General features: G+C 49.7%; 1 protein-coding gene across 7 annotated transcripts in view; it reads left to right on the forward strand.

Annotated features, from left to right (window-relative positions):
- Positions 1-10,633, forward strand: part of Sfswap (splicing factor SWAP) — a 72,628-nt gene extending 61,995 nt beyond the window's left edge. For 6 of the 7 annotated variants that reach the window (XM_051205015.1, XM_051205013.1, XM_051205016.1 and 3 more), the window contains 4 exons: positions 407-532; positions 8,433-8,606; positions 9,666-9,738; positions 10,242-10,633. In XM_051205015.1, coding sequence (XP_051060972.1) covers positions 407-532; positions 8,433-8,606; positions 9,666-9,738; positions 10,242-10,307 — 439 coding nt within the window. In that variant the 3' untranslated portion in view covers positions 10,308-10,633. Of the gene's footprint in view, positions 1-406; positions 533-8,432; positions 8,607-9,665; positions 9,739-10,241 lie in introns of those variants that run through there. The other variant, XM_051205018.1, reaches the window with a different exon arrangement.
- The last annotated feature ends 8,035 nt before the right edge of the window (positions 10,634-18,668 follow it).

Genomic DNA, 18,668 nt, shown 5'->3' on the forward strand with positions numbered 1-18,668 from the left:
CTTCATGCCAGTGGGCCTGCAGCATGGTCCTCTTGCCTCCTGCCACATGGCCTAAGATGAGCGACAGGAGGAATGGCAAGGTACAGCCTGCAGTCCTTGGCTTCTCAACCTTTAATTTCTCCCTTTGCTGGAACCTCAGCGCCTTTCCCTGCCTGAGGAGCAGCTTGACTGGGCTGACAGCTTCAGGCCGGGAGCGAACACAAAGCACAAAGCAAGCGTAGGGAAGAGTAAGCGTGGCCTCCTGGAGACCGGGGCCTTGCACAGGCAGGGGTGGGGTCAGTAGGGCAGGGCCCATCTGAGCAGCCTTTGTCTCAGACAGGGCCTCTCTGGCCTCATGCTAGGGAGGTGCACACCACAGAGACCAGGTCTCAGACAAGAGCTAAAGTCCCCCTTGTTCTCTATCTAGGTCACGTTCTCGGTCCCCAAGAAGGAGAGCTCACTCTCCTGAGAGACGGCGGGAAGACAGGAGTGTCCCTACTGCCTACCGGATGAGCAGCAGCCCTGGAGCCAGCAGGAAACGGACCCGTTCCAGGTAGGCTGCCATGTTTTCTAGGAAGAACAAAACAAACAAAAACAAAAAAAAAAAACTGTCCTAATCTTGGTGTCTCCTCTGTGAAACAGTTGCAGGGAATTTCTGTAGTAATGTCTCCTGGGAGCCCAGGCTCACCAAGTAGAGGGTACTGTTTGTTGGGGCAGTCAGTGGGGACCCAGAGCACAGTTGTGCACATGCTTTGGAGCCCTCATAGGGCTTTGCTCTGGAACCTGTTTTTCCTTAACACTAGCCCAGGGACCTTGCTGTCTCGGCTGGATCTGCCCCGGTTCCCCTTACTTGTCTTCAGGGAACAGAGGGGTCAATACAGGCAATACAAACTCCTCGTCTCGGTGTCCTACTTTGTCTCCAGTAATGGCCACTGGAGACTGGGTGGTATACAGTGGTGAAGCAGGGCAGGGAGGAGGTCAGTCAGCATGGTTAGAGCAGAGGTCTGAGCCACAAGGTTTGGGTCTGACCTCCCCTATCACACTCAGGGCCCTAGTACTTTCTCTGGCTTTCTCGTCTCTAACTTTGGGAGACCTGTCTACACTCTGTGGTGCTAGCTTCTGTTCCTGTGTTAATCACCTTTCTGTCTCTAAAGCCCAGGGCCTGAGATAATCAACTTACAAAGAATGAGGGTTTGTTTTGATTAGCCTTGTTGCTTTGGGCCTGTGCTGGGGCAGTGAATTGTGGTGGGAGCACATGTTAGGGCCAAACCGTTTGCCTCTTGACCAGGAATCAAAAAGGAAGGGCTGGGCCCTGTTATCCTCTTCAGGGGCATGTCCCCAGTGACCTATTCACCTCCCACTAGGTCCCTCTTGACAGTCCCTGTCCCTCCTCCCTGCAGCACCGCTCTGGGGACCAAATGTTTTGTGTATAGTCCTCTGGGCGATGTTGAAAATCTAGATGTTGACTGCAGTGGGTGAAGCCACTCCATGAGAGCTATGTTCCCATCATGGCAGCTGCCCTGGAGCATCCTCCTCTGGTCCTAACATCTAGTATCTCCTGGTGAATTTCTTTAGTTCCCAAGTGGATAGGAGTCATCTCTATATGTCATGGGATATAACAGCCAGAAAGGCTAGAATATTTAAGGGACAGGCCCTGGATTACAGGTGAATGGTATACATCTAGGGCCCCAGCTGTTGCCACAGAATCCCCCCTCTGGAGGTAGCCTAAGGTAGAACAGCGCAAAGCAGCCTATTAGCTGGTCATAGGGTGGCTGTTGATTGGAAAAAGGAGATCATTTTCTTTAACCTGAAAAGCCAGCAGACAAGCTGAGAGGCTGATGGGTGTTGGCAAAGGTTTCCAATACAAGTTCACATTTATAAATTACATTTCAGCCTTCATAATCCTACCAGCTATTGCAGTACATAGAATTCATTCCTTAAGCAAGTGGTTTAACATTTGAAGTTCATCATCACCTTTGGTATATGTAAAGGGCATGGTCTAAAATTAATTCTTACAGCAAAAGATCTTTCTCAACAGAAGAATTCTTGCTTTGCCCTCAAATTAACCTTTGCATTCAAAGGGAGATGATGGGAGAAGGTGGTGGAGGGGCCAGTGTCCCAAGTGCTAGGGCAGCTATCCCCATCTTAGGCATCAATACTTATGGAGCCACTGGCCCTTCTGCTGGAGCACTGTCATCCCAAAAAAGACAGGAAGAGGCTGTCAGCTGAGCACTGCTCCAGGAGCAGCCACTGAAGAGTGTGCAGCTGCTAGCCACCGTGTTGTCTACTGCAGACCTGGAGCTGGTCCACTCGCTACCCAGCACCTTCGGTCCTGTATCAGACACTTCCTCAACCTTCCCTCTCAGCATGTGGGTGGGGTCTGCTTTAGCTCGGTGGCCTGTGACTGATTCACTTACCCTCTGATTCATCACCCAGTCGGAGGGGCACGCTGCCACTCTGATAGAGCAGTCTGAAGCCGTTTCATACAGACTGATTACCACCCTCTAACTAGGGTGGGGTTTGTTAGTTTGTTTTGCTTTTCAAGACAGGGTTTCTCTGTGTAGCCCTGGCTGTCCTGGAACTCACTCTGTAGACCAGGCTGGCCTCTACCTCACAGTTACCCACTTGCCTCTGCCTCCCAAGTGCTGCAATTAAAGGTGTGTGCCGCCACCACCAAGCCCACTAACTAGGGGTTTTAACATGGTACTGAGAGCACCCATACACATTTGGTCAGCAGCTTACTTAGCTGCAGGTCTTCTGCTTCCCTCTGTCCCCATCCATTGCTCTTCCCACGTGTGTTAAAGAGTCCAGGCCAGCAGTGCTGCAGAAGACCCACGGGCAGGACCATGGTACTCATCCATGGAAGCAACTCCAAATACTCTGAAGAATGCATTCATAGTGATGCCACACCTGGCCCCTCAGCTAAAGTTACTTCCGCCTCTCTGAACAAGCAGGTCACCTTCTAGGGGGCCCTGGGCAAACACGTGAACTCTGTTGCCAGCAGTTTTCTACCATGATAATTGGTGGCAGCAAGAATGGCTACTTTTTGGTCCTGTCTCCTCTTCTGTCATTAGCTGGCCCCTCCCTTGTTTAGCACTGCTTTTGGACATTGTTGACTGTACATTTTCCCATTGCCTTATCCTGTCTGATTGTAACAGACTCCAGGAACCTCCAAGCCAGTTGTCACATTGTTCTAATGACTCTGGTCTTGGTATTCTTCAAACACTAGCCAGCTTCTGTGTACAAATGTTCAGGCTCTGCTGCCTTGCCAGCCCCAGCTCTGAGGTTCATCCTTTTTCTATGTTACAATGTTTCCTTTCCATTTCATTTTTATTTTATTATTTGTGTTTATGGCTGTTTTTGCACATGTATGTCTGTGCATCATATGTGTGCTTGGTGCCTGTGGAAGCCAGATTGGAGTAACAGATGGTTGTGAGCTACCTACCATATGGGTGCTAGGATTGGAACCCAGGTTCTCTGGAAGAGCAGTCAGTACTCTCAACCACTGACCCGTCTCTCCAGCCCACCCTGCCCACTTCCTTTAAGTGAAGGTTTGGAGATTAGGATCTAAGCCTGTTGAACATTTAGAGTGAAATCTGGTAGACAGGACATGACAGCATACACCTATGGCCCAGCTATTCAGCATGCAGGAGGTAGAGAAAGACGGATCAAGAGTTCAAGGGCACCCTCAGCTACATAAGCTCATGAGATCCTGTCTCAGAAACAACACATCAAAATTGGCAAGGCATGAATGCAGACAGCAGCATCCACACGGCATGTGCATGCGTGGTGAACCGTGTTTCGGGAGAGTGCACAAGATGGCACTGTAGTCAACAGGGTGTCCTGGTTACTTTACAGAAGGCATGAAGGAATCAGTAGCATGGCTTCCTGCCATTGCTTTCCCTTGCAGAGCACTGCATCTGGCATAGCACCTGAAGTTAATGACTGAAAGGTTCTCACTGTGTGTGAAGTGTTACTCCTTCAAGGTGAACTTGGAAAATGAGAAGGTGTATGTTACAGTCCCCTCGACAACCAGGAGACATATTGCTGAAAGGCATAGAGGGTGTGGGTACCAAGATGGCTCAGTGGGTAAAGGTGCCTGACCCCAAGGCTGACATCCTGGGCTTTATCTCTAAGTGGTGGAAAACAGAACTGAAACAGGAGGCAGCCTCGTCTACATAGTTCCAGGACAACCATAGCTACATAATGAGACCCTATCTTTAAAAAAAAAAAAAAGTTTTTTAAAGTAAATGAGTAAAACCTGAGAGGATATAAAACAATTAAAAAGCTTTCATTCAAAAGAGAAAACAGAAGCTGGGGAAGGAAAGAAAAGCAAATGAGGCCATAAGAAGGTGAATGGTTAAAAATTCGTGTGAAAAATTATTGTAAGTGCAAGCAGGTCAGGCAGATCTTAGCCCTGTTTATAAAGTGGGTTTAGGGGACTTGGGGATTTTGGCAGTGCTGGGGATGAACCCAAGGCCTCTCACATAACTAAACAAAGCTCCCTACCATAGGGCTGACCCCACTATAAGAGGTCTTTAGGGCCAGCGCTGTAGCTCAGTTGGGAAAAGACTCAAGGCTCTGGGTTCAGTCCCAGCTCTTGGGCATAAACAGGGTGGAAAGTGGGGGCAGCAGGAAAAGTGGGGTCATCTCCTCTACATGACCAGTTTGAAGCCCGCCTGGACTGTGTGGGACCTTTGTCTCAGAAAGAAAGGAAGGAAAAGAAAAGCAAAAAGAAGACACTTTAAAAATAAATACACTAATTGATGAGATTTTAAAAGAAAAGGACGATTCTCGTGGCAGTGAAGATGACAACTGACTTTCTGAGGCAGGTGTTTTATCATCAGGATGTGTTGTGCAAAATGTGTACAAATGGACCCTTAGTGCTGCAGTATGTAACAGACACAGCTGAATACAGTGCAGCAAGCAGACAGACAAACAGACCGCTGAGACACAGCCAGTGGCCTGAGGGCACATCTGCTTTTAAAATGAGCGCACAACACTGACCAGGACAGCCATGCTTCATGTAATAACATGTTCCCTTACTGCAGTACAGTGTGTCAAGACCTGTGACAGTATGGAAAGCAACAGGCAGGTTGGCAACACTTCCACGTACATTTGCTGAGAGAAGTTGTCACTGGACATGAGCCCTACTTAGAAGAGAGCAATGTGAAAGTATGGCCTTTTTCCTTTGCAGGTCACCAGCTAGGAAGTCAGGCTCTGTAATGTTTGCATTATACTACAACACAGTGTAGAAACACGATCGTGTTTATCTTAATCTGGGGAAAGAACAAATCAGAGGCAGTGCAGAGCAAGGACATTACTAAAGTGAGACATTTGTAAAACAAACAGAACAAAGCAAAACAGCAGTATAAGAAAGGAGCAAAGCCAAAGATGGTTTATGGAAAATGGTCAAAGAATTGGCCATTCTGTGGTTAACTTAATCAGGCAGGAAAGGCCTGCAGATGTGTAATGGATAATAAGGAAATTCCATCTTTCAGAGATGGACAGAGTCCCAGACTGACACAGGAGAAGGACATCATTTGATCTGTTCCTCATCTGTTTGGGAAAATCCAATTTAGGAATTGGAATTTACAGTCTTAGGACCTGGCTCCCAGCTCCAAGCCAGTTTTCCCCTGTGAATCCACCGTGCAAGAATGATGAGGTAACTTCTCAGAAACCTCAGCAAGGAGAGGTGGCCTCTCATGGCCACATGACTAATCACTAGGCCAGCACGGACTCTGAGAAACAGCTTCTCCTGAACGCTAGCAAACTGTATTGCCCACGCCTCCTCTCTCTGCGATCCTAGATCCAACCCAACTCCAACGCACATCCTAGGACTTTTGGGGGACTGGCAGACAAACTGAAACAATGCAGTTAAAGGAATAAGTTCGAGGACTTTGACCTGGTGATAGCCAGATCCCTGTAGAAGCCTCAATCAATCTTCCTGGAAAAACAGTAGTGAACCACAGAATTCTTAAAGCCTGACCCATGAGTGGTTAGACCACGGCACTGAAGTGGTTCAGCAGGAAAGTCCTCTAGCAGAACATGCTCAGCCCACAGGAAACTGGGATGAGGAAGACAAACTGCAGGTGTTATTTCCTTTTAGATCAGTATCTAAATGTAAAAGCCAGAACCAGAAAGCAAAATGTGTGCCTTAGACTCCTTAGGATGTGTTGGGGGGGGGGGGGAACAAACAAACAAAAAACCTAGTGGGTTGGGGAGACAACTCTGTCAGTACAGAACTCAGTAGGACCTGAGTTCCATCCACTGGAGCCACACAGAAAGCCAGACATGTGGTACATGCTTATAATACCGGTACCAGGGAAACGGGCAGCCAAGGCCCTTGAACTTAGCAGGCAGACTTCTGAGTTTGAGGCTGGCCGGGGCTACACAACAGTGGATAGCAGCTGAAGAACCAAGTCCTTGGTGTGTGTACATATACACCCACAAGAACACAAAAGAAGACCCTATCAATGGGAGGAAAGCATAATAGTCAGTGTTGTTAAAGTCAAAAGCCTGCTTTAAAGGGCAGTTAAGAGAGCAAGCGGTTGTTCTCCCAGTGAAACAGACACCCACAGTGCCTGTCTCTGAAGTCCATGTCAGCACCGGAGGCCACTGACTTCACAGAGAAACACATTAGCAGGGTGCACTCAGAAGGATGCTGGGCAGTGGCAGTCAGTGAGGGAGCCACAGCAAATTTCTGCTTCTCATTCACTGACCAGTCCTCAGCCACGGGCCTGAGGCTGCCTCCCAGAAACAGCTGTCTTACAAGGTACAGGTGCGCCCGCCAGACTTAACAGCCACTTTTCTCCCCAGAGTGCACTGAGGACATTTGGCCACGGAAGCAAGGAGGTGTGAGGTTACCCACTGCACACAGAATTTGCTACTGTTATAAGAACCTGCAGGGACACTCCCAGGCTTAGAAGTAACTTGGAAGCACTGCTGACACACACACCCCAACACACACACACACAGAGAGAGAGAGTAGTATGGGCATCGGTTCCTACAGAGCTAAGTGTGGAACAGAACATAGGCTGAAAAGTACACTGTTGTTCCAGAACAACAGGCCACAGTAAAGCTTTGGTCACTCAGCAGCAGCACAGAAGACCTAGATGCAAAGTGCACCTCAGTGACTTTGGAAGTGAGCAAACTGCTTTGCTCCAACAAAAGCCTGACTTCTTATATGAGGTCAAACTGTTAAGATTAAATCAGGCCTGCTGAGATGGCTCAGCAGCCTGGGTTTGATCCCCAAGATGCATGAGAAAGTGGAAGAAGGGGAGAACCACCCAGAGTCATCCTCCGACCTCCATCCCTACCTATGCCTTCCTGCAGGACACAGGGCTGGGCCAGATGGGAAGAGCCTTTGTGTCTCTGAAAACTGGATGCCATAAAACTAGGTCCCTGGTGACTGCAAGAGAGAAATGTGACAGTGACATACAAGTGTTCCCATTAAAGTGGACACGCTTTGAAAGATAGAGCCGAGCAGGGTGGTCTCCTGCAGCCTAGGAGGGAGGACAAAGCTCTAGGAGCCAATGGCAGCTCTGCACAGCATCTCAAGCCAGACTAAGTGGGACGTGGAGTGCAGGCTGGCGGCTGCCCTGTCCTGTGTGTAGGGAGTGGATCTGAGAGGAGATACTTCATTTACCAAGCATGTAAAGTAGCCTTGAAGTCTCGCCCAGTGTGTTTGTGGGTGCCTACATCTGTACATGGTAGAAACAGTGAGGCGATGCTAGAGCCTTCGGAATGAGTGGGTCGGGGCCCGGTGGGCTTGGCAGCCCTATCCTGTGGTGGGAGCAGGGTCAGAGCTATGCTGGCACTGTGTGGCAGAAATGCAGAGCAGGCTCAGGCTGCCTCCTGAGTTATCAGATGAAGCAGGTATGTGCAGGATTTGGCAGATAATTTCCTATCTTTTGGCATGGATAAGAAAGCAGTATAGACTTTCCTACAGGCTGCCCTTGGTAGTAGTTATCTTGGTATTTTCAGTGCAAATAGATTGCTCAGTCTACATTAAATGCCAGACATTTCCCCAGGACTAAGCTTCCCCTATGGAGAGGCTGGCTTCTGGATAGTTCTTTTTAAAACTCAGTACCCTGTGGATATCCAGGCTCAATTGACTGAAAGATTACAGCTGTCTAAGGCATGCACATGAGGCTGGAAATGTACCCAGCTGGTAAAGTGCTTGCCTAGCATGTGACACCCTGGATTCCTTTTGCCAGTACCACACACACCAGTCCTGGTGGTGCATCCTGTAATCTCAGAACTTGGGAGGTGGAGGAAGGAGATTGGGGGTTTAAGGTCACCCTCAGCTACAGAGAATTCAAAGCCAGCCTATAATATATGTCTCAAAAAGAACAAAAAGGGCCATGTGTGGAGGGGCCCTCAAAACAAACGAGTTCAGACTGCCCTCCTGTCGTGCTGCGTGTGCCCTGACGAGAGCACTTCCCTTTCAGAAGTCCCCATGAGAAGAAGAAGAAGCGGCGGTCACGGTCTCGCACCAAAGCCAAGGCCCGATCCCAGTCAACGTCCCCGAGCAAGCAGGCAGCACAGCGTCCCTCGGCCCACTCGGCCCACTCGGCCAGCATCTCTCCTGTGGAGAGCCGAGGTTCTTCCCAGGAACGCTCCAGGTAACCATGACCTCTGGGCAGCTCTCGGTGGGAAAGAACAAGGGCAGCCAAGTGAGGCCTGGGCAGCCCTGGCTGTGAGTGCCTCAGCGGAGCCCCACCGTTGCTTCTCTGGGATAGGGCATACCAAGCTACCTGAAATGGCTGACCTCAGAGAGGAGCACGTGACAGACAGCACCTCCTCCCAACCCATGCCTTACCAGGCATCCAGATTCCTTCTGAGGTGCCATGCAGGACTTAAGGGGTCTCGGTGACAGTCTCAGGAGGCTATCCTTGCTGGAATTGCATTTACCAAACAATCAGGCCTTGAGGTTGGGGAGTCTTGAGTCCAGGGCTGGCTGTGTGAGGATAAAGTTTGTGTCCTTAGGAGCTTTTGTAGGCACAAACAGGGCACACTCAGTTCAGACATACATGTTTATGGCCACTCGGTAAGGAACACAGCTCACCTAAAGGTTCCACATCTGAAGGCTGCCATCCTGGAGTGAGTATAGTTAGCCCAACCAGTAAGACGTAAGCGGTGTGCACATTCACAGAAGCTTTTCGATGAACCAAGAATCACTTGGACTATAGTTCTGATCCTACTGGTCTTCCTGATAGGTGCCTCCCTCGTTGGCCTCCTCTCCCCATGCATTTGTGTAATGTTGATGTTAAAATGGGAGTTAGGTTGGTTTTGTGAAGTGGATATAAAAATACACGTTCCTGGGATGGGGAGAGGGCTTGGATAAAGTAATCACAGCATGAGCATGGGGACCTGAAGTTGATCGCTGCAGCCGTGTGCAGAGCAGGGTACAGCGGCATATACCTGCAGTTCTAGCAGGCTGGGGTGGAGATGGGATGATCGTGCTGTCCAGTCCATGAACAACAGATTCAGGGAGACACCTTGCCTCAAAAGAGAGTGGAGAGCAATGGAGGAAGACACCCAACGTCAGCCTCTGCCCCACATGTGCGCGTGTGTCTCTGTTCTTGTTGCTGTTTTACAGTTAGTTTTAGAGTATAGGGGTGGGAACTAGCCTTCAGATTCTGAGTGTGTCTGAGCCTCCTCCGCTCTTTCTTCTGCACTAGGGGAGTTTCTCAGGAAAAAGATGGCCAGATCTCCTCAGCGATCGTCTCCTCTGTGCAGAGCAAAATAACTCAGGTAAGATGGGAGTGCTCCTGTCCTTTTCATTTTTTATGATGGGCCCATTTTTGTTTTCTCTTTGCCCTCTGTTTCGCCAGTACTGACCCAGTCAGAATCTTGTGCTCGTCACCTGTTGATTTAGTGGCTTGGGCCCTGTCACAGCCAAGCACTGGGTCAGACAGCCCATGAGGCAGGCGAGGGGGAAGAATCACATCCCAGGAAGCCTCATCTTCCACAGGAAGTTAGGACGTTCGTGTCCTCTTTCTGGGGTCGCCATGCTGTGGAGCATGAGTCTTCTGTAGGTGACTGACACATCTTGGGCCCTGCTTGTGCCCCTAGGCCACATGGAGTCCCAACTGTGGGAAGTTTGTGACAAGACAGAGAGGTTACTTTGGCTCCTGTGCAGGGTGAAATGAGTTTACAGCTAGGCTGCTAGTAGCTCTGCCTCCTGTCCTCACCATGGCCTCCTCACAAGTCTCGTAAACAGGAGGCTGAGATGTCTTCCATGTCTCCCCACACAGGATCTCATGGCCAAAGTAAGAGCAATGCTCGCAGCTTCAAAAAACCTGCAAACCAGCGCATCCTGAGGTGGCAGCCACGGAGCCAGCCCCAAGCAGAGCATCAGGTGCAGCTGTGGCCCTGGCTGTGGTCACAGGTGCTGGGGCTTCAGCTCAGAGCAGCCCCAACCCAGACAGAAGCTGAGCTGCAAGCTCTGTGCTGACCTACGCACGGCCCTCCAGGTTCTCCAGCCCGACTCCCTGGGTTAGTCGGTGGCTTTTGTAAATTTTTGGTGACTTTTTCAGTTTCAGATTTTTGACCAGCAGTCTCTTACCTGTATATTTGTAAATATATCATGTTTCTGTGAAAATGTATTATCAAATAAAACAGGAGGAAACACCTTTTCTAGCTAGCAGCTGGGCCGGAGGCGGCTCTTGTTTTTGGTGTGTCTGCCATTTAATGTGTGTCAGCATGTGGGGAAAACAGGCCCTCCCTCCAGTGGTGGCTTCTCCCTAGTTGTGGAAAGGGAGTTCTCTGAGATGTCTCACCTGTGTCCCCTGTGGGGCTCTGCCAGACCAGTCAGTCACAAGGTCATCCTGACATTCTGGCCCTCAACTGCCCCATGAAGATGCAAGTTTGCCAATCCCTCCCTCTCTCCCTTCCTCCTGGAGGCCTTTGCTCTCACAGAACTCACATGCAGAAGCACACAGGGTCCTGACACCAGACATGAAGACCGGGCAGGCTGAGGCCGGTGCCTGCTTCCACCCTGTGCTGGCCGGACTTCCCTTTCAGGTCCTGACCTGAAATGGGCTCCTTCCCTCCTGGCAGGGTTCCCCTGTGGTCCTGTGCTTCCATCAGGACACTTACAGCCCCCAGAAGCTGATGCGGGCAGGACAGGTGATGGGGTTGGTGCCTAGAAAATGGGTGTCTATGAGACATGGCCCCCAAGATGGCCCAGCAAGCACTGCTGAGCAGACAGGACCAAGTGCCTTCAAGACACCTGCTGTACCTTGTCCTCTTCACCAGGCTGGTGGCCAGCTCTGTGTCCCTCGTGTATATTACATCAGCGCCCGGACCCCTGTGTCCCCGTCCCCAGTGGCCTCAGCTACACCTGGTGAAGGTGTCCTCAGAGGACTGTGTGACACTGAACATGCCTAATCTGTCTCTGGTTCCCGCTGGGCCACTCCTCCCTGCCCACAGCACAGACGTCAGGGAACATCGCGCCTCACCTGCCTGCCAGGACCATGGAGAACTGGGTAAGTCAGGAGCGTGAAGGTGCTGGCTGAGTGTGACAAACTGCCACCCTCGTGCATCTCTCTAGACTCTTACCCTGGGTCAGATGGATGTAAGGGGTTTGCTTGTTGAGGTTTGCTTATTGGGAGTTGACAGGGTCTCACCATGTAGACAAGCTGGCCTTGAACTTATTTAACTTTTTAAAGGATTTTATATGTGTGTGGTTTTGGTTTGGTTTGGTTTTTTTTTTTTTGTTTTTTTTTTTTTTTTTTTTTTTTTTTTGTTTTTTGTTTTTTGTTTTTGTTTCTTTAATATTTACTTACTGTGTGTTTTTTTGGCCTCAAACTCACTATGGAGTCCAGAATGACTCTGAGCTCCTCCTGATCCTCCTGCCTCCACATCTCAAGTTGCCAGGTGTACCACCTTGCCAGGCTGGAAGGGGCTCCTTTTAATACTTTTTTAGTGATCAATGAAACCAAGTGGCTAGCCTGGTCTGTGTAATTCCAGACCAGCATAGTAAGAACCTGTCTCAAAAAAGAAGAAAGAAAGAAAAAGCGGGGAGGGGGGGGGGGTGTCAGAGAGACATTTCAGTGCTTGCCTAAGAACCCTGAATGTTCTTCAAAAGGACCCAGGTTTGATTCCTAGCACCCATATGGCAGCTCCCAGCTGTCTTTAATTTCAGTCTTAGGTCTTCTGGCCTCCACAGGTACCAAGCACACACATGTCCATATACATATATGCAGACCATGAACTGCTCGCTGGCTGTTTTCTGCTGTGTTTTCTACTGTGTGGGTGTCAGGGTGCTGTCTCAGGCAGTGCTGCTGCTTGGTGACAGTCTGTGGCTGACGTGTCTTGTTCCTTGGTGCTCCAGTATGGTCCCCTTAGATTGCTGTGTCCTTTTCCACTGTGGAAGTGCTGGGCTTGGGAACCAGGATTAATAGTGTCAGTGGGCACAGTGTCTTCTAGGAGTCCACGTGAATCTCTCATCTCTGCTGTACCTGTTCTGCCATGGAAGGCCACCAATGGGTGGTTATAACTAGTGCTCTTTAGGAATTCTGTGTGGGATTCTATCCCCTCGGGACTGAATGAGGACCTTCATGATTCCTTGCTTTTGAGATGTCCAAGAACCCTAGGGTGATGTCTAGGTTCAAGAGCTCATCACTACGGAATGTGTGGATTGTGTTTGTTGAACTTCCAAGAGCAGGACCCCAAGTGGCCTCCTCTGTAAACATACCTCAAGCTAGCCAAAGTCTTGAGGACAAAGCTGTCCCCTGGGTCTGATCCAGGCGCTCATGGCTATAGGCTTTTGGCTGTCCCCATGGTAAAGCCACCTCCCCATATTAGTGGCCCTGCCAGACCCAGCAGCCGGTAGGTAATAGCTGCCCTTTTCCGTTGTTCAGGATTCAGGGTCTGAGAACAGCTTTCTGTGGGGGACAGCAAGCACTTCCATGTGCCCAGTGGGGACAGTCAACCTCAAGAAATGAGGTGCTGTTACCCAAGGAAGTGCAAGGAGGCTAGGTACAGACACCCAGGGCTCAGTGCACGCCATAATAAGAGGCCTGGTGATGCACACATGCCCAGGCCCTGTGTAGGGTCAAAGAGCTTCTGTCTCCAACTCCACCATATCCATTGAGAGTTCAGTGATCTTAGACTGTGCAAAGGTACCCTAAAGGGCACCTTGCCCCATCTCACTTCAGCAGCATGAAAAGTTGCTTTAATTACAGACTCATAAGCCGTGCAGCAGGGGCAGTTTAGGGAAATAAGAACATCAGAAGCAGAAGACTTGCGAAAGCATTTGGAGGGCTCCCCGCTCACCCACATCTCACACAGCAGAACGGAAGGAAGCCTGTGTCCTGCCTAAGACAGACCACATGGTGATGAGTTCAGATGATGCCCTCACCCACCTGGAAATGACCCCAGGTTCCCTTCTGGGTAGAGCAGTCTTCACAACTCAAAAATACAGAAACAAATGGGATAACTGCTAGCAACACTGTAGCAGAGCCCCTGGAGCCATCCTCAGCTTCTGAGGGTGCCTCCATCTTCCACATGAGTCTCCAGCTCCCACAACACACCACCTGGCAGCCAAGGGCTCCTGTGCCTAGAGGCAGCCTTGCTGGACTGGCCATGGCCTCTGCTTGGTTTTAACAGCATCAGCTGGGCACAGCCTCCCCACAGAGATGCCTTAAGGGATGATGAAAAACACAGCAGCCCTGAGAGGTCAGTGTGAGGCCGCTGTCCAGTAAAGTCCATTGGCTGTCAAAGCATTCAAGAGAGATGCAGAGCAATGGGCAGGTCTCGGGACTGGGAGAATGACATGGGGTGGGGGCAGAGGTGAGTGAGGGGGAAAGCAGGGTGATGGGGGGGTGAGAGAAAACCAGCTCTGAGCCCTCCGCAGCATTAACATCCAGTGCCCAGACTGTAGCCCCTTGTCCATTTCCTAAGAATGGGACTCCTTGTAGAACTGGCTAGTACCAGGGCTGGGCAGGAAGGGCCAGGCTCACAAGGGCCCAAAGTGACTGACATCTCGGTGGGTGGAGCTTACCAGAGGAGCCAGCTGAAGCGCCCTCACAACAGAGCAACATGATTAACACTGCACTGGATTCCAGCGTGAGTCAGTGTCCATGAATCCATGCTGGTGCCCGTAAAAGACATCGAAGTAAATGGGGAAGAGACAAATGGGCGCACTCATCCTTCACAGGACACCTACTATCCTCAGGTCAGCTCACAGCCGGAGGGCAGATGGCCCTCAAGCCCAGTCACATATCACTTAACAGCCGTGTGTGCTCAGTCGTTTGTCACCATGTGAACATCACTAAGCATGTTTAAGACAGCTACGACATCACTGTGCAGCAGACTCATATGGGATCACTTGGGAACTGTTCCCACACCCCCAGCACATACACAGGCAATGCTTCCCCTTCCTCACAGGGAGTATGCAGCAACTCCTTCCTGAGGGATGGACCCAGGTGAATAATGTCACACAGCAAAGACACCCTGACCAGGTACTCAAGGCCACCACCCTCAAGGCAAGTCACAGTTTGTTTTTGTTTTGTTTGTTTCTGAGTCAGGGTCTCTCTGTGTAGCCCTGGATGTCCTGGAACTCACTCTGTAGACCAGGCTGGCCTTGAACTCAAAAATCTGGCTGCGTCTACCCTCCAAATGCCAGGATTAAAGGTGTGTGCCGCCACTGCCACCATCACTACCCTGCTAAGTCACAGATTCTTGCCTAGTGGAATAGAAATTCTGCCATGACTTTTATTTCTGCAAACTCATAGACATGGCAGCACACCACAGAAAAGCACAGGGTTGCTGGTGAGAAAAAAAAAAAAAAAATGGAGCCAAGTCTCAGCTAGTGACACTGTATCAGACAGTCCCCCAAAGTAAGCTTGAGCTGCCAAGGGGAGGCAGTCACTAAATGTCATGTCCTGTCTGAATGAAATCTTTGGACAGGCAACATTAGGGGAAACTCAGTTGCCAGAACCATTTGTTAAATCTTTTAATTTTTTATGTTTTAATTTTTTTTTTTTTTTTTTTTTTTTTTTTTTTTTTTTTTTTTTTGGATTCAGGGTCTCACATAGTTCAGCCTGCTCTAAAGTTGCAATGTGGCTGAGACTGTTAACTCCCAAGAGCTGAGATTATAGGCATATGCCACCATGCCCACTTATTGGTTAAATCTGATAGAAGAGTCCTTAACTGCCCATGAGCAGTGGCAGCGTAAGTGGTTGTGGTAAGAGTTGGTGACAAAGCCTGGAACACACTATTCTGTCTCCACAATATTTCTATAACTCTAAGTATTCTAAATTTAGAATCTCATTGTGAAAAACCCAAACAGCGTGTGAACACAAACGGCACATTCCAAGGCTGTCAACTAGGAAGGCCAGTGCTCTGACTTCATGAGACAGGAGCACAACCCCACACGTGTCACCCATGTCATGGGCATTCCACAGCCACCTGATCTACTCCAAGTCTAGCCTTTGGGAGTGTGGTGGGAAGATGGGACCTTGGCTCTCCTGAGACACGTGGTCTTGGTTCCACGTGAACTAGGCAGGCATGGCACTGTTGGCAGTGTGCCTGATAGACATCGTTCTGCCTCAGGGCTCCCATGATTGGGCTTCATAGCTGATTTCCAGAATGTCTTATGATTGATGTTTGGTTATCTCCTCTACAACAGATAGCTGTAACTTGTGTGTGTGTGGGGGGGGGGAGACAGAATGCTTGCAAAGGCAGTATACGTTGACTTTAATAAAGGCAAGAGGGCAAGACATTTCCTTTCTCACTATTGTTTGGAATGAATAGTTCTAGAATAACATGTTAAACGATATGTGAAGGTGATGGCCGCAGCTCCAGGTGGAGAGCACTGTCTACCAGGCACCTGGGTGGTAGGGGACGGAGGCAAGGCATTAGATTTGGCCAGTGAGTTGGAAGGCCTGCTGCTTGCTTATTACCAGGGGTCTCCAGGAAGCCTGTGAGAGATCAAGCTGAGGCCAGTGATGGGACACTGGAGACACACAGCAGCCAGAAGGATGGAGGAGGCAGAATGGGCCCCAGGACCAGAAACGAGAGGTACTTGCATGGGGCCCAAAGGTATAAGATGCTGCCAAGGAGATACCAAGAAAATGAAGGGCATAATATGAACAGACAGAGTAGACGGTCTACATGTACATCCACAGCCATATGGATAGATGGTATATGGTCCCAGTAGACAGCGGAATATTGTTTTGCTTTGCTTTGGTTTTGTTTTTTGCGAGTTTTTCTGTGTAGACCTGGCTGTCCTGGAACTTGCTCTGTAGACACCAGATTAACCTCAAACTCAGAGATCCACCTGCCTCTGCCTCCAATTTGCTGGGATTAAAGACGTGTGCCACCACCTAGCTTATTCAGCCTTACCAATACAAAAACAAGAAGAGGAGGAGGAGGAGACTATGACGACGACAGTGTGGCTGGATCTTGACATGCTCAGTGAGACAAGCCAGCCACAGAAAAACAAATCCTACAAATCCTCCCTGGAGCCAGCAAATCCATGGAGACAGAATGACCAATCCAATGCCAGAGGCTGGGGAGTCCATTTTAAATCACTCAAGAAGGTGTAAAAAAAACAAACAAACAAACAAACAAACAAAAAAACCTTGGTTGGGAGACTGGAGAGATGGTTCAGTGGGTAAGAGCAGCTGCTCTTGCAGAGAACCTGAGTTTGATTCCCAGCATCCATAAAGTGACTCACAACTATCCATAACTCTAACTCTAGGGGATTCAATGCCCTTGTCTGACCTCTTCAGGTACCAAGAAAACCACGATACACAGACATATAAGCAGGCAAAACACACACACACACACACACACACACACACACACACACTTTTTTAAATGGGATGGGGGAGTTTATGGCTGGAACTGATGATGAGCCTCAGTAGGTTGACAGCATGGTCCAGGTTCAGTTTCCATTATCCATGTGGTAGCTAGCAACCACATGTTAACACCAGTACCAAGGAATCAGGCGCCCTCTTGTGGTCTCCTCTGAGATCTGCATGCTCAAAATAATAAAAATTAATCTTTAAAAAAAAAAAAAAATGTGCCAGGCATGGTGGCACATACCTTTAATCCCAGCAACCAGGAGACAGGGACAGGCAAATCTATGTGAGTTCAAGGTCAGCCTGGTCTACAAAATCAAGTTTCAGAACAGAGCTGTTACACAGAGAAACCCTGTCTCAAGAGAAAAACAACAAAACACGTTGAGCCATCGAGATAGCTCAGCAAGTAAAGGCACTTCCACACAAGCCTGACAACCCACACTTTGGAAGGAGAGAACTGACTCCCACAGGTTGTCTTATTTGCATACATGTGGGGTCCCAAAGAGTAGCCAGGGCAGAACACCCGGAAGCAGGGAAGCAGAGGCAAATTCGGGGCAGCAGAAGCAGGGCGAAGGGGAGGGGCTGGAGAGCTGATGCTACAGAAAGGCCAGGGAGAATTCTGGGGTTTTGTGAAGCTGTCAGGACCAAGGATTCCCACTCAAGAGGCTTGAGCTCTGCAAAATCAGGCACCAGGAAGCTGAAGTCCCATCACCTTACTCTTGGAACCACCAACTTGGATGTGGTGTTCACTGCCCACTGACGCTGGAAGCTGGTTACATCAGCTGCCAAGTGTCAAGACTGCTCGTGGTTAAAGCCCAGAGCAATAAGCCTCCAAGCTGAGAATCTTGAGTCTCTGGCATCTAAAGCCTGGAGCAATAGGCCACCTGACTCTCAGAAGCTATAAGCCTCTGGGTCTGCCAGTCAAGCCCTTAAGCCTTGGGAACTCCAGGGCTCAGAAATGCCAGCACTGGGACAGACTCTCATGATTCCTATTAAAGCAGAGGAGTGGCTAGCTGGGTGCTAACAATGGCACCACCAGGCTCCCAGCCACATGTGCCTGAGATAGGCAAAAGGGGACACTGGCTCCAGTGGGTCTACTTGAAGATAGAGGCTGCCTACTGAACCCATCCCCACTGTAGCCAGAGCAGGACCTGGTGTTACCAAACTGCTGAGCCCAATAGCAGATATCTCTGCCCCCCCCCCCCCGGTTGATGCCTCTGGGAGCCAGGCAGTGAACAGAGGAGGTCCAAACAGATGGCAGAGGGGGAGAGCTGCTGGGAGTGCGAATGAGGCGGTGCAAAGTGAGCGGGTGCCAGAGGCTGCTTTTTAGAGATGAAGCAAGAAGCATTTGCAGAGATCTGAGGCATAGAATCATAAGGCAAGACCATCCCACAGAGAGCAGGCACAAAAGTCCTGTGGCAGGAATGCATCTGGAGGAGGAGGTCAGGGACTCTACCAGATGAGGGAAGCAGGTAGGAATGGGCAGGGTGAACTCAGAACAGACTGGGAAGAGTGTATAAAGAGCCTTTGGCAGGGTGGGGATGTGGGTGGTGACATCTCACTCATCTTTGGAAAGGCTGGCCTGATTCTGATTGGCAGGCTGCCTGTTGGAAGCCAGAGTGGAAGTAGAGACTGAGTAGCAAGTACCTTGGGGTCCAAGGCAAAGGGTCACAGACTCACTGGCTATAAACAGCCATAGTAACTCAAAGGGAGAGTCAACCCATCTCCAGCTCCCAGAGGTGTTGCTGTTTGTAGCCACATCACACCCTCTGCCTCCCTGATCACATGGCCATCTCTCCTATGACTTTTCCTCTGCTCCCTTATTTGCTTGCTTGCTTACTTTTTTGTTTTTTTTTTTTTGTTGTTGTT

The sequence above is a fragment of the Phodopus roborovskii genome, unplaced genomic scaffold, assembly GCF_943737965.1.
Source record: "Phodopus roborovskii unplaced genomic scaffold, PHOROB, whole genome shotgun sequence".
NCBI classification, from domain to species: domain Eukaryota; kingdom Metazoa; phylum Chordata; class Mammalia; order Rodentia; family Cricetidae; genus Phodopus; species Phodopus roborovskii.